Here is a 15,385-nt window from a genome sequence, read left to right on the forward strand (position 1 = left end):
CCCCCCCCCCCCCCCGCCGGCCTTCCCCCCAATGGTTCTCCATACCCGCAGACCGCGGAACAGAATCCGCTTTTTCACTTCCCAAAAGCTCCCGCGCCCTTCCCGGTCCCTTCGGCTTCGCTGATCCTCCTTAACGGCGCTGACCCGCGCTGACGTCACCGCGTCTGCCAGTGCCCGGCCCTGGGGAGAGGATCCACCTCCCATTGGTCAGCGCGCCCGCCACTCGTGACGCCCCGCCCTCTGCTGCCTTCCCGGCCGAGGCCCTCTGGCGTCCGGCTGTCCACACCCGGATGCCACCCCGCCATTGGCCTACAGGCTTGCCTTCATGCAGCTGATTGGCCGTAATGAACGCCGGTCAAACTTATGCTCTCCTCTGACGAGGGTTCTGAAGCTGGGAGGCGGGATGCTGAAGTCCTGCATCCCTCTTCCTGCCTTTCTTGGGGCACAAGATACGCGAATCCAAGGCCTAGTTCCGGCAATGGCAGCTCCTGGGTGGACTCCGGGGCTGCTTTAGTCCGTGAGTGGCAGTAAAATGTTACCCACATTCCAAATGCTTGAGGATCCTTCTGTGACTCCTTTTTGTCTCAAGATACTAGCATTTACTGAGCCTTAGTATGTCCCAATCAGCAAACCGAGGTAAAATATATTAACATTTCTCCCTTTCTACAGTCAGGGAAACTGACACCCAGAGAAGTTAGGTAACCCAACCCAAAGGCAGTAAATGGCATGGCTGAAATTCATTCCCAGATAGACCTGAACCCCAAATCAATGCTGATCCACCTCAGATGCCATCAAACACAAGACCCTCTATCTTTTGGCCTTTGCCGGCTGCCCTAACATCTTGCCATTCTCCCTTTGTTCACTCCAACCCCATTTGCCTTCCTTCTGACCTCAAACATTTCATTCCTACCCTAGATCTTGACATGAGCTGCTGCTTCTGCCCGGAGAGCGCCTTCCTCCATTCTTGTCTAACTCCTATGCACACTTCAGCACACAGCTAAAGCAGCACCTTCTCCCATACCCAGTTTCCCCCTATTACATCTTCCATGCATATAATACTTTTCTTACAACTAATGAACCAATCTTGATACATTTTTATTAAGCAAAATCCACACTTAATTCAGATTCCTGGTTTTCCGTCCTTTTTCTGTCCCATGATCCCACATGATTTAGTTGCCACATCTCCTTAAGCTCTTGGCTCTGACAGTTTTCTCACTTCCCTGACTTTTGTTCTTTTGTTAATCCTCACCCAAGGATAATCTTTCCATTGATTTTTTTTTAAGAGAGTGGGAGGGAAGGAGGTGGAGGTGGGGGAGAGACATCAATGTGAGATGTATCGATTGGTTACCTCTTGAACTCCCCCTGACTGGGGCCAGGATGGAACCTGCAACTCAGGTACATGCTCTTGACTGGGAATCGAACCTGAGACCCTTTGGTGGGTGGGCAGACATTCTAACCATTGAGCCAGACCGGCTAGGACTCACTTCCATGTTTTTGATGAGTCTGAGTTTTGAGGATTGGTCAGGTATTTTGTAGCCTTTTCTTCAATTGGGATGTCTGATGTTTTTCTCAGTAGAGTGGAGTGATCGGTTTTAAGACCAGATGTAAAGTGCCATTCTCATCACATCATATTCAGAGTCCATACTATCAACATGACTTACTGCTGTTGATGTTGAACTTGGTCACCTGGCACTAGATGTCAGGTTTCTCTTAAAGTTACATGTTTTTCTCTGCTTCTAAACTGTATTCTTTGGGAAGCTACTGATGCATAACCCACACTTAATGAGTGAGGAGTTGGAACATCATTTTTACTTGAAGAAAACTGACAAACAATAATTCAGACTGTGTGTTTGGCAGGCATTTTCTCAAAAAATGAACAAATCAAGCCTGTCACTTCAAGGATAGCAATTGACAGTATTAGTTGCCATGACAAAATTTGAGGTTTCAAGCAAAAAAATTTTCAAAATCTGCTTAAGTTTCACTTTAACACTTTCCTAATGAAATTAATAAATGTGATTTTTCAAGTATTTAGTGAAATGTGCCATCTCAAAGCTCCAAATTTGGTTGACCATGTGTTTCCAAATAGTCAACACTTGATGTTACAAAATCATGCATGGGGAAAAACCCAAAGTGCAAGACAGACCAATGAATTTTAATGTAACAGTATAAAAAGCTCACTAATAGGATTTCAGATATCACATTGTAATTAATCTTTAAGAAACTACTTGCTGAGTTTTGGTGTTGCATCAAAGAATAGCCACAATTATCTGAAAACAAGTATTAAGATGCTCCTCTTTTTCAAGTATGGGATGACTGAGGCTAGGTTATCTCCTTAATATTCAACCAAAACAATGTATTGTGCCGGAAGCCAGTCCACCCTTGCTGCTTGACACAGTTGCTGCAAAGAAGAAACATCTGCACAGCTTATGTTTCAAGGGACCTGGCGTATATGGCATATGTTTGCTCGCCCTCTTAGCGCTATGTGTTTTAATCAGGACCACCTCCCCGAGAAAGGTTGTTTCCCCAGGTGAGGATATTTCCCTGGAGTTAGGGATTAACAGGACTAAGGAAGAGAATAAATCAGTAAAACCCCCTAGTGTTACAGAAATACCATGCACTACTTATGAAGAACTTGGACTAAGACTGTTGGCAATAAATTTGGGATTTGTTGGGCCCACATCCCCAGGGGTCTGCCCACCAGGGAAAGCACCAAAGCCTATACCCCTGGAGACCCACCGACACAGGGCAGTCCCAGGGAAGGCAAGCAGCGAGGCTGGGAGGACATAACCTTTACTGGGTAGGATAATCTCCTTCAGTCACTTCCTTGTAGCCTATCAGTAGAGCAGTGACCTTGGAATAGCCCTTATAATGGAACACAGAGGTTAACCTAGACAAGATTAAAATCAACAGAACTAGATAGAGACAGGATTTTTGGCAAAAGTCAGATAAGAAACTATGGAAATGAAACAAGGAACTGTAGGTTACCCAAAACATGGTACCATGATGTGATTATAGAGGCATGCTTATAGGATCAAATGGTATAAATACAGATTTAACAGGACAATAGAGAGAACCTGGCTATGCTGATCAACTGAACGCTGACTCCATGTCATTCCTTCTTCGCTGACTCCGTCCACACCTTTGGGAACCCCTGGACCTGCTGGGGCTGGACCCCAACAGTATTGAAACAGATTTAATGCAGAAGCAGATGGGACTCCAGCTATCCTCTATTAAGCCAAAGATTTCAAAGACTTGCAAAAATGTTACTATTTTGTTAGGAAAATAGGCTTCCACCCCTAAAAATAGGTTAACATAATGGGTTTATCATTTTTAAATCAATTACTATTTTTAAGTTTCTCAGTTTTAATTTCTAAAGATGGTAAATATATTCATTTTAACAGAAGTTCTTTGGGGTCCTCAATGTTTGAGTATATAGGGGTCCTGATGCCAAAAAAAGGTTGAGAACTGCTGGCCTAATGCAACCACAAAAAATAACACAATTAAAATTAGCAAATAAAATGAAAATATGGAGCAATACACACACATACACAAACACTTGTAACAGACCAATGCTCATTACCGATATAATGAAGTCATCAGACATCGGCCCCTATAAATGGAATCACTGTGAATGTAACAGCTATAAAAACACATCAATATGAAGGGGCTCTATTAGCAAGGCATCTGTAAGTGGCACTGTCATCAGTTAATTTAGAATTGGTTAAAAAATTTTGAAGTTAAACCAATGCAGTTCAAACTTCTCAATTTGTAGTCATATTCCTGGCAAAATACTAGGTACTAAAAATGTGCAAAACGGCCCTAGCTGGCTTGGCTCAGAGGATAGAGTGTCGGCCTGCGGACCGAAGGGTCCCGGGTTCAATTCTTGTTAAGGGCACATACCTCAACTGCAGGCTCCTCCCCAGCCCAGGCCCTGGTTGGGGCATGTGCATGAGGCAACTAATCAATGTGTTTCTCTCACATCAATGTTTCTGTCTTTCCTTCTCTATTTCACTCTAAAACAGCGGTTCTCAACCTGTGGGTCGCGACCCCTTTGGGCAGCCGTGAGCAAACTACGGCCTGCGGGCCAGATTCGGCCCGTTTGAAATGAATAAAACTAAAAAAAAAAACCGTACCCTTTTATGTAATGATGTTTACTTTGAATTTATATTAGTTCACACAAACACTCCATCCATGCTTTTGTTCCGGCCCTCCGGTCCAGTTTAAGAACCCATTGTGGCCCTCGAGTCAAAAAGTTTGCCCACCCCTGCCTTTGGGGGTCGAACAACCCTTTCACAGGGGTTGCCTAAGACCATCGGAAAATACATAATTACATATTGTTTTTGTGATTAATCACTATGCTTTAATTATGTTCAATTTGTAACAATGAAATTGGGGGTCACCACAACATGAGGAACTGTATTAAAGGGTCACGGCATTAGGAAGGTTGAGAACCACTGCTCTAAAAGATCAATGGGAAAATATCCTCTGGTGAGGATTAACAAAACAAAAATAAAAGCTTTAAAAAAAATGCAAAATGATATACAACGTATCCTGGATTGGATCCTGCAACAGAAAAGGACATTAGTGGAAAAGCCAAATGAACTGTCACCTAGTTAATTGTATCATACCAATGTTTTCAAGGTTTGACAAATGTACAGTGGTTATGCAAGAGGTTATCTAACATCTTTGCAACGCTTTTGTAGGTATGAAATTACTCAAGCATATCTTATAGTGAAGCAATGATTGAGATAATGGTAAAAAATTCTCATCAATAGGAATGATCTGGTGGGACTTGAGGATGCCAAGTCCAGAGTCTAGCTGGACAAGAGAACATGTGTGGTAAGTGTGGTTATTTGTGGCTTTCCCCATTGGACCATGGACTCCATGAGCAGCAACAATTTAGTTGTCCATGCCTACACTAACCATTATGGCAGCCCCAAAACCACCAAACCATGAAAATGTAATGTTAAACTTTAAATTTCCTTGCCCTGGCTAGTGTAGCTCAAGTGGTTGGTTGGGTTTCCTGCTTTGCACCAGGTTGCCAGATTGGTCATGCTGTGTGTGGCAAGGTGGGGCACAGCTGATCAATGTTTCTCTCCCCCAATTGCTGTCTAAAAACTAATTTTAAGAAATCTTAAAATCAGTTCCTTGGCTACACTGACCCGAACATTTCCACTGCTGTCTAGCCAGACAGTGGCTGCTCCTCCAGTTAAGACTGGTTCACCACCACACAAATTCCATTAGATAGCCCTGGTAGTCTTATATTTGAACTGACACTTCAGTGTTACATTGAACTTTTTGTATGACAGTATAACCCACAGCTATGCATACTGGCATAAGAAAGTCCATTCCAGCCTGAGCGAACGGAGAAGGAAGTCAACAGACAAAGGCAATCACCACCATAATCAAATTTATTATTCCAATGGCACTAATACAGCTTTGAGGTGCTCTGGTGACATTGCACAAAATTTCCTGCCTTCTAGCTTCTGTCCAAACAGAAATGTCTACCTGCTTATTCTTTCCCCCTTTCTGGGGGAAAATCCACTGTGGGCCATTTACCCAAATAAACCTCTTAATGCGTTTTAATTCTTTTTTTTTTTTTGACATTCGAGTTTTCCTCAGAAATGGAAAGAAGTGTTGGGTGTCCCATCCCACCTCCCCCACCAGCCAAATAAGTCCCTGTAGCCAGGGCATTTCTGTTGCCTCTGAAATCTTGAAATAAATATACAAAGAAACGGCATCAAGTGTTCATGTTGAGCGATGGCACAGAGTGGCCCCAGAACCAGCCAGGCGAGCGGCACTGTGTCTGGACAGTCTCAAGATGTTGTGGAGAATGAGGGCTTGTTGTGGTTGATCATGAGCCGGTGAGGGGGGTGGCACCTGGGAGGCAGGCTGCAGGAAGGGCAACCTACAATTTGTCCAGGAAGTTGTCCAGAGCTGGGATGCCTTCCTTCAGGCCTTTGCGCTTACGTGTCTCGGCCACCACCTGGCTGGGGCGGCTGGTGTTGTCAAAGGGATCTCCGGGCAGGATCTGCCAGTGGTCGAACACACACTGCGGAAAAGCCTGGCCACCTGTGTTGGATCTCAGGTCGGCAGTGAAGCCTGTGGGAGAAGCAGGTACAGGGCTCGCTGGGCAGTCCAGACTTGGTACGCTGGCCAAGTCTGGAGGTGGGGACACTCACACCAGAGAGATCAGAAACTAGACAACCTGGATGGGATCAGACATTAAAACCCCTAACCCTGCTCCTCACCCAGGCTTGCTCAGAGACCACTACTGAACAAGTGAGGTAATGCTGGCCCACCTCAATCTCCAGCTGCTCACCCTGAGGGTGAGCCTGAGCTACTTCTCTGCCAGACTCGATCTTCAGATCTCACAAATTTACACACCTGAGTGACCACTTCCCCCCCAATTCATCAATTCAGAGGTCCACAAGAAGTGGGCCACCTTCTCCTCCTACATAACCATGCTGCTCTTACGTCCCAAATGGACAGGGGAACGGGGAGCAGTTTGCTGATTGCATCCATGGCTCCCATTAGGCTGCCTCACTCTGGGCCTTGCATAAGGGGCAAGAAACGAGTCTATCCTGGATCAGTCTGGCTGGGGGACAGTGGACTGTGGGCATCTGAGAGCCACCCAGCAAGCACTTACCAAAGGACTCATTGACAGGCAGGTAGGCCTTCACAACAAACATGGGGGTGCCAGCCACCTGGGTTTCCTCAAAGACATGGCCCCGCTTCCTGTTCAGGACTCCGTAGATACCACCAACCACTTGCTCTGGACACTGTCAGGCAATAAAAGGCTATTTAGCAGTTGCTCGGTGGGAAGGGGACCAGTAGCAGCAGGACAACCAGGACTCCCTACCTGGATTTCCACAAGGTAGATGGGCTCCATGAGTCGGGGCTGGGCAGTTAGCACGCTGGCGTAGAGGCAGCGCCGGGCTGTAGGGATGATCTGGCCACCCCCTCGGTGGATAGCATCAGCATGCAGTGTTACATCATGGACATCAAAGCGTACACCGCGCATGTTCTCCTCACACAGTGCCCCCTACAGAGGAAGGGGCCAAATTCACCATCAAGCTCCTGCCTCTATTGCAGTCCTCCCTGAGAGGGAAAGGCCAAGTCACACAGCTATGCTGTGCCAGCCTCCAGGTCTGCAACCACAGAGACCTTACACCTTTTGCCTTGCTCACCCTCCCTAGCGTGCCCTTCTCAGGAGGGAGGACCACTGGCCCCACTTCACTAACAGAAATGAAAACAGGTAACCCCAAGGATTCCATCCCCACCAAAAGTCTGCACAGGTGGTGAGACTGGGCCTATGCCAAAGTCCCACTGATGGACTCTGATGCTAATAATTTTTCAGCTGGATGACCAAATGGCCCCTCACCTCTTTTGTGGCCCACTGGAAGCCGGCCACTACGCTGTCCTTGATCTCGTTGAGATACTGCACACCCTTGGTGATGTCAGTAAGGATATTGGGCCCAGTGCCATCGGGCCCGAAGCACCAGATCTTGCGTGCCTCAGCCACATCCCACTCGTACTTCTCAGCCAGATATCGGGCCCGCTGCTTGAGCTCCTGGCGCGCAGACACTTCACCCTTGTCAATGTCCTCAGCCAGGCCGTCAGGGAAGGGCCGCGCCTTCATGTACAGTCGATTGTGCTTATTGGGAGACTTGGACAGACAGAGCACATTGGACTCCTCGCTAACTGTCTCACGATAGGAGACAACAGGATCGGATTTCTGTAAAAGGAGCACAGAAGTCAGGCCTGCAGGAGGAAGTGACCGCCCAGGAGAGGGGTCTCCTAATGAGACTCAGGAAACAGACGGGCAATGGGCGCAAAAATCAGAATGACTAATTTTAGTAGCACAGAGCCATGCACATCTCGCTTCTGCATAAATACAAAGTATGCAGCTCTTCCCTTGCAGGGGGCTACCCACTGCCAATAGGACTGGCTAAAGAATAATTTATCTTGTGAAATTCTATGCAGTTATTACTTGAAAAGAATATGCAAAATGTAGGCACTAGCCTAATCCTATTTTGACACATGGAAGACAAGATGAAAAAGCAGTTAACTGGGGGAGAAAAAAAGATTTGTATTTCTATGAGCGGAATGCCTTTTAAGGGACTTAATGAACACGGATCCGAGCTCAGTTATTTGAAAAAGTAGAGAATGAAAAATAGAGGGCCAGCAACTGGGCCTAAGGTTGGCTACTAATGTCTATGCTTTTTAGAAGCTTCTATTTGGAGATTTTGGAAAGCAGACTCCCCACACTCCAACCTCAGAGCTGTTGAGGATGTGTATGAACTGCTGGTTTCACATAGGGAAGTCACCTTATGTCCTAGGCGAGAGTGGAAAGGAGGGAATCATCAGAGCCCAGCCTGGACAAGGGCTCTGCCATCCCTACATGCCATCCATCCCTACCCCTACCAGGGACAGCATGCTTCACCTTGATGGGAATGCAGGCATGGTCCTCCTCCAGGTCTTTCAGGCAGATCTCCAGATGCAGCTCACCAGCCCCAGCAATGATATGCTCCCCTGACTCCTCAATGATGCACTGAAAGAGACCATATGTTAATCCAAAAATCAAACCCAGAGAACTACTTGGAAAACCCAAGGAACTGGGGGGTGGAAATGACAGGCTCCAAGCATCCATTTCTAGTTGGAGGTTTTTAGGGACATTTTCAGGGCCCGTGGGGGGAAGCAAGGAGTCATATGAGCCTTTATTTGCTGGTTCTCAGTGTTAGCCTAAAAAAAGACCCATCATCTATAGCCAGTCTATAGAGATCCAAGGCCTGAGTTCCTGAACAGTAAACTGACATTAAAGAGAGCAGCAGCCCTCGACCAGCATGGCTCAGTGGTTGAGCGTCAACCTATGAACCAGGAGGTCACGGTTCAATCCCCAGTGTGGGTGTACAGGAGGCAGCCAACCAATGATTCTCTCTCATCATTGTTTCTCTCTCGCTCTCCCTTTCTGAAATCAATAAAAATATCTACTTAAGAAAAGGGCCACAGCTCTTTTGGGGATGGTGTGCGTTTCACACACACCTGAATCTCCAAACAGTTCCAATTGGAAGTCCCTCCTTATATGAGAAACCACCCAATCTTTTCAGCTCAGACAAAACAAATTGACCCTGCAGGTGGTGGAGGTGCCTCCTGCCAGGGTATACCTGCCCACCTGCACCATAGGGTCTGACTTGGCCAGCCGCTTTAAGCCCTCCACCAGCTTGGGCAGGTCAGCCGGGTTTTTGGCCTCCACGGCAACCCTGACGACAGGGCTCACGCTGAACTTCATCACTCGCATGTTGTGGGCGTGCTCGAAGGTGGTGATGGTGCCTGTTTTCACAAGGAACTGGTCCACACCCACCAAGCCCACAATGTTCCCGCAAGGCACGTCCTCGATGGGCTCCACATAACGGCCCATCATCAAGATTGTTCTGGGGGAGAGACAAAAGGTATCAATCAACACCACTGTGGTGCCAGGTCCGGGAATGACTGGAAGATAAAGCCTCCTTCCTTCCGGAGCCTGTGGTCATCCCTCCTGCATTGAGTGGTGGTGCCACCCCTAGGACGTCAAGCCTTGGCTCTCCACTGTAACCCAGGTGACTGTCTCAACAAAGTGCTGGCTCCTGTGTACCAAGACAGAGCACTACCTGCCATTCCTCATCCCCCATGCAGGGCTCCACACACCTGACCCAGGGCTGAGAAAAGACAGTGTGGTGTGGGCAACCCCTGTGGAGGGAGTCAAAGTTCTATCTTCCCCCACCAATGCCTAGAGTAGGTTTAGGGGTAGGGCTGACATAAGACTGACATCTCTGAGGTCAGCACCTGCTCTCTGGGTAGGTAAGAATAAACTGTGTTGCCACTGCTGGGAGATCAGGAACATCTGCCCCTAACTCAGGGAAGGGATTCTACCCTGAACATTAGGGGGAGTGAGCCCCCTGCTTCCTGTTGTACCTCATCCAGACAAGCCTCTCCAGGTTGAGGACAAAAGGTGGCCAGAGGGCTCAACACTACATCCTGCTGGGCACTTCACGTAAACCCCTCTGAACTCCTACTCCTGCAGCTTGAGCAGGGAGGGAGGGCTGGACCAGCCTTGGTCACAAATGACTAGCCAAGCACTTCACCTCTGAATTGGCTTCAGGTACAGGTCCTCCTTCTTGCCTGGTGTGTAGTTAGGCCCCATGATCCTGACCTTCAGGCCGGTGGACACCAGCCCTGAGAAGACTCGACCAAAGGCATAGAACCGGCCTTTGTCAGAGGTCGGCACCATTTTGGAAATGTACATCATAAGGGGTCCTTTGGGGTCACAGCTTTTAATGCCTGAAAAAAAAAAAATCCACCAAAGAAAGCATGATTCCCTTAGGGTTCAGCCTTCCAGAATCCTGAGACACTTAAGCTTGGCAATGAGTAGCCTTCTAACCACTGGCTGCTCTGGGGGCCCCCACCCAGCATTCAGGCTCATCGTCGGGGGGGCCCTCATACAGGAGCTCACAGCGGTACTTCTGAGCGGTCACGGGGGAGGGCTGAGCGGTCACGGGGGAGGGCAGATGGATGGTGATCATCTGCAGCAGGGCATCGCCAGCAGGCAACCAGCGGCGCATCACAGCCTACACAGAAGGGTCAGGAGAGGCAATTCTGAGGAAAGCCTTCAGCATCACGTGCCCTCTAAAAGAGCCATGCAAACACCTGAGGTCTTCTGTCCACCCCTGCTGGTAGCCATGCTGCAGCTGGAAATGCTTCTAACAGCCAAGCCAGAGCCCACCACTGGCAGGAAGCCCTGATGGAGACTCTTGGGCTCACCTTCAGAAGTGGTTTGCCTTCTTTGTCCTTATCTTCACTGTCCAACTTGATGTCCAGTTTTTCAATCAATTTTGCGGTCTCCTCTTTCTTGAAATTCATGATAGCATCAAATACCTGATTGGGGGTGCGGATGGCAAAGGGGTTGGGAACATATTAGGAAGCCTGCAGCTGCTTCCCAATGAGAAGCCTAAGGCCATGCACAGAGCAGAGAGAGGAAAGGTTACCAAATCCTCACCTTCCCACAAAGGACTTGACCCAGACAGAGCAAGTCTTGGGGACATCCCCCAATAGATCGAAAAGTCTATTCTGACTTACAGACCATGAACACATCTTAACAAGCACTTAAACCTCAGTGGCTGGCAGAGCAAAACCCAGACCTTCCTGTCTCAGCTGACCTAACCAACCCCAGCCAGGGATGCTGATGGCCCCTACTGTGTGCCCCTGCCTATCTTGTCAGTTGTCAGGATGGAGCCCTGGGGATTTCACCCTTACTGTGCTGCCTCACCCATATCCCAGCAGCCATCTTGAACCTGGCCCTGCCAGGAGCCACTAGACCCAAGGGCAGCCTGGGGGATGCACATCCATCAAGCACATGCAGCAGCTCACCTTGAAGATGGGGTCCAGGATAAGCTGGCAGAATGTCCGTGGCAGCTTCTTGCCATCAGGGCTTGTGGCAGACTTGCTGAATTTACCGTTGGCTGGATCAAAGTACCTGTGAAGACCCAACCCAATTAGGCTAGGGGGCCTAAATCAAGGTTAGACAGAATGACCCCCCAGACATGAGGTGTTCCTACACCACACCATCACCTACAAGTCCCTGCCCACCTCGCAGATTTGTTGCAGAACGCCCTGTTCCTCCCTGCAGCACTCACCGGTCACCCCACAGCTTCTTCATCATGTCCTCTACTTTCTTGGCCCGCTCAGCAGGCCCCAGCTGGCCCTCACCCTTGGCGGCAAATTTGGCCACATACATCTCTGCAAACTGCTTCAGGGTGAAGGCCCAACCATGGAGACCAGACCCGAAGCCAACAGTGCCGAGGACAGGGTCAATCTAAGAGAACAAGAGAAAGTTGTGAATGGGGACAAACAGAAACCCCAGCTACCAAGTCCCTGGGTGCCATGGGCTTCAGACATCAGATTTCATCAATTGCCATCAGGTCAAAGTGAAGAAATTTTAGTCATCATGTACAGGATGCCCAACTTTGCCTTCAACCCCTCCACCAGCAAGGGTTAGCAGTAACACAGAGGGCACTACCCCGACCCTGCTTCGGCAGGCAGGGTACCCCCTCTTCCCCACAGCCTCCCCAAAAACTCAAGTGTTAGATGAAGTCGGTACTAAAAGCATTCCAGCCCCCTTCTTTGTCACCCCAACATTCCTAGAAAAACCAACTTTCAGGTCCTCCAAGAACACCGAGGGGACCAGACTTGTGGTTCCCCCAGGACAGTCCCCACAGAGGGAGAGGGAGGTCACAGCCCTTTCCAGTCTGGGAAGAACACAGCCCACCCGATGGGAAGGATGGGAGGAATGCAATGGGGTGGACAGAAGCTTGTCGAGGGATCCCGACTTCAGCTGACAGGACACTTACCATGATGTTGCCCATGGGGCCGCTCTCGCCCTCTCCATAGGTGGAGATGATGACATTGACGTTCTCCACAATGCGCTGGAAAGTCTGATAGAGCTCCTCAGGCTCCAGCTGCAGCTCAAGCAGAGCCCGGTCCATCTTGTTCATCATCAGCACAGGCTTGATGCGCTCTGCAATGGCCTGCCTCAGCACTGTCTCGGTCTGCACACACACGCCTGGGGGTGGACACAGGTTTTTCGTCAGCCAGAGAGGGGACACCCCCAGGTTCCCAGGCAGGATGAGGAAACCGCATGCTTACCAGATACACAGTCCACTACCACCAAGGCACCATCGGTGACACGGAGGGCAGCTGTCACCTCTGAGGAAAAGTCCACGTGCCCAGGAGAGTCAATGAGATTGATAAGGAAACCGGAACCATCCTTGCTCTGCTTGATGAAGTTCAAGTCATTCTCTGAGAGCTCGTAGAAGAGGGAGATGGCCCTAAGGAGATTGGGACAGGTTGGATGAACGAAAGGCACACCTGTCCCATTCTATAGCTCTTCACTGTCCTCCCGAAAACCGCAGAGGTCGAACTGGGGTTCCTGCCCAAGGGCAGTCAGGACAGACAATCCCTAAGCAAGACGGTATGTGGTAATAAGCCAGACCCACGGCCTTGAGTGGACACTGCACCACCTTCTCCACTACATTCCTCATCCCTAGAGACAGACTTCAGATTTCCCACAAAAGAGCCCTTGCCCACCTCCCTAATAACAGCTACAAAGGGACGAGCCCACCTGTCCAGTCCCCAGCATGGGTCCTCCCAAGCTCAACACACCTGATTCCAAACAGCAACTACGTGACCAGGCAAGACCCAGAAACCCAGAAGGCTACATTTCACCCACCCCTGTGCCCTTCAGCCCCAGCTGAAATGGTCTCAGAGCAGATAAACAGAGAAGCTCACAAACTCCCAACTGAAAACAAACAGCAATTTCAGTCACTTTGCTTTGGGTTCTCGCCCCACTGACATTCGGGATCAGGAATGACATTGGAGGGGGCACTCCCAGACATTGCCAAAAGGTCCTTCCCGTCTGGAGTGGGGGGTTAAGCCCCTCTTCCTCTGCCAAGTCCCAATACCCCTCCCATCACTGTCTCTCCTGGCTGCAGAGCTTCCTCTCTCACTATACTGAACTCATCGACTCTCACCATTCAAAAACCCAGACTCCTTCCCAGGGGCCTCTCAGGAAAGGGACTGTGTCTGAGGTCTGCCCCCACACCAGGCTCCAGCTGAGCCCCTCCCCTCCCCAGTCCAAAGAGCACCAGGGCTTGCTCACGTTGACTTGATGGTGATGCAACGCTCCTGCTCATCCTTCCGGGTGTCAGTGAAGCGGGTCTCCCCAGCCCGGGCGGAGGCGATGATCCCGGCCTTACACACCAGGGAGTCCGTCAGCGTGGACTTGCCGTGGTCCACGTGAGCGATCACAGACATGTTCCGTATGTTGGCCTTCTTGTCCATGATGGCCCGGATCTGATCTACTGTGAAGTTCACCTAGGCCGGGGGGAGGGGGAGGCTCAGCCTTGGCACCAAGACTTCAAGCGAAATCCTGCCAGCACCACGGCCAGGAGTGGGCTGGTCCTGGGACAACCCCAACTCCCACCCGAACTCCCCCGTCTCTGCCGATACCCCTTTAAAAATGCCACTTGTCCCATTTCTGAGAACCCAGATTTCTAGCTGTCACTCAACCCAGAATCTGGGGCTGGGACTAATGACAACCAATTTCCGGTAGATGGGATGACGTGTGTCCAGTTAAAAAACATGGACGGTATAAAGTTCCCCCCAAACCCTCCCCACTAGAGCCACTGGGATTTCTCATGCTTTACCCAACTCAACAGGTTCTGTAAAACCCAAGGTCACCCTTCCGCCTGGGGGAAGACGGGCCCCTCACCCCTTAAGGTCCCTAAATATGCCACCACCACCCCCATCTGGGGAGAAGCTTGCGCACTGCAAGCCTCCACCTCGTGGCTCCGGAGTCGGCTTCACAATTGGGCGATAGAAACACGGTGAGAAGCCAGGCCGACATTAGAAAAAGGCTTTTGGGGTTTGGCCTTCTGGGTTTTGCCGTTTCCCTGTTCCCGACACAAAGTCGAACTTAAACCCCCGATCGGTGGGTTACATAAGGCGGCTCCCCCTCTCCCCGCTGCCTCGGCGGCGCCCGCCATTACAGCGTCTGCCACATCATCAACACCCAACCCCGCCTCCGCCCCAGCCCCAGCCCGGCCCGGGGTCCCGTGAGACGGCGGCGCCCTCGGAAGCGAGCAGCACGGCGCAGACATGGCGGCCGCCGCTTTCCCAACCCCAGGCCCGCCAACCCGGCCACCGCCATGTCTCCTTCCTGTCCAACCCGCCCCAGCACTCCAGACCCGGCAGAGTCGGCCCCGCAGAGGCCCCGCCACCGTCCTAGGCCCCCAGCCAGACGGTACTGCTTACCATGGTGGCGGATGGCGGTGGATTCTCCCAGGTAGATCCGAGAGAAGGGAATCGCGCCGAAGATGCGGCGACGAGGGCGGAAGAGAACGCTGACGTCAACACCCGGCCTTTTATAGGCGAACGCCGGTTGGGCTGATCATCTGACTGCGCTGCGGGGGCGGGGCGAAGAGACGTCGTGCGCACGCGCGTGGATGTGCGCGCCCAGGTAACCCTTTCGGCGCGGTGGAGCTGCCTTGGGATAACGCATCTGCGTTCTGCATCTGGATTTCCCTGGGGTCGGCCCCTTAGCTGGAGGCACGCCTCTGAGATGCAATACTCAGGCTCATAAAGCAAAAAGTGCCGTTTTAGCTGAGAATATTAATCATAGCTTGCAAAATGCCAAACATATTAAAAAGCACAATACAGTCCTGGCTGGGTATCTCAGTTGGTTAGAACATGGAGGGGATACACCAAGGTTGCAGGTTCCATCTCTGGTCAGTGCACATACAAGAAGCAACCAACGAATGCATAAATAAGTGCAACAACAAATCAATGCTTC

General features: G+C 50.2%; 2 protein-coding genes, 1 long non-coding RNA gene and 1 other non-coding gene across 4 annotated transcripts in view; 1 reads left to right on the forward strand and 3 right to left on the reverse strand.

Annotated features, from left to right (window-relative positions):
* Positions 1-111, reverse strand: part of DAPK3 (death associated protein kinase 3) — a 19,393-nt gene extending 19,282 nt beyond the window's left edge. The window contains exon 1 of the mRNA XM_006105910.3: positions 46-111. The gene's annotated coding sequence lies outside the window, so the exon portion shown is untranslated. The remainder of the gene's footprint in view (positions 1-45) is intronic.
* A 4,449-nt stretch (positions 112-4,560) lies between these two features.
* On the forward strand, positions 4,561-5,586 carry LOC111823913. The gene is made up of 2 exons (XR_002827011.1): positions 4,561-4,839; positions 5,310-5,586. It is a non-coding gene; the product is annotated as an uncharacterized LOC111823913 (long non-coding RNA).
* On the reverse strand, positions 5,394-15,000 carry EEF2 (eukaryotic translation elongation factor 2). The gene is made up of 15 exons (XM_006105911.3): positions 14,848-15,000; positions 13,694-13,908; positions 12,682-12,863; positions 12,387-12,598; positions 11,673-11,851; positions 11,407-11,512; positions 10,801-10,914; positions 10,421-10,607; positions 10,125-10,320; positions 9,176-9,434; positions 8,447-8,554; positions 7,385-7,738; positions 6,863-7,045; positions 6,650-6,782; positions 5,394-6,102 (listed from the first exon to the last, which is right to left on the reverse strand). The coding sequence occupies exons 1-15, from the start codon at positions 14,848-14,850 to the stop codon at positions 5,909-5,911; spliced, it is 2,625 nt and encodes an 874-aa protein (XP_006105973.1). The 5' UTR covers positions 14,851-15,000; the 3' UTR covers positions 5,394-5,908.
* On the reverse strand, positions 11,925-11,989 carry LOC111823915. Its single transcript, XR_002827013.1, has one exon. It is a non-coding gene; the product is annotated as a small nucleolar RNA SNORD37 (small nucleolar RNA).
* Positions 15,001-15,385: the final 385 nt, after the last annotated feature.

The sequence above is a fragment of the Myotis lucifugus genome, unplaced genomic scaffold (genome assembly GCF_000147115.1).
Source record: "Myotis lucifugus unplaced genomic scaffold, Myoluc2.0 scaffold_734, whole genome shotgun sequence".
In the NCBI taxonomy this organism is placed as follows: Eukaryota; Metazoa; Chordata; class Mammalia; order Chiroptera; family Vespertilionidae; genus Myotis; species Myotis lucifugus.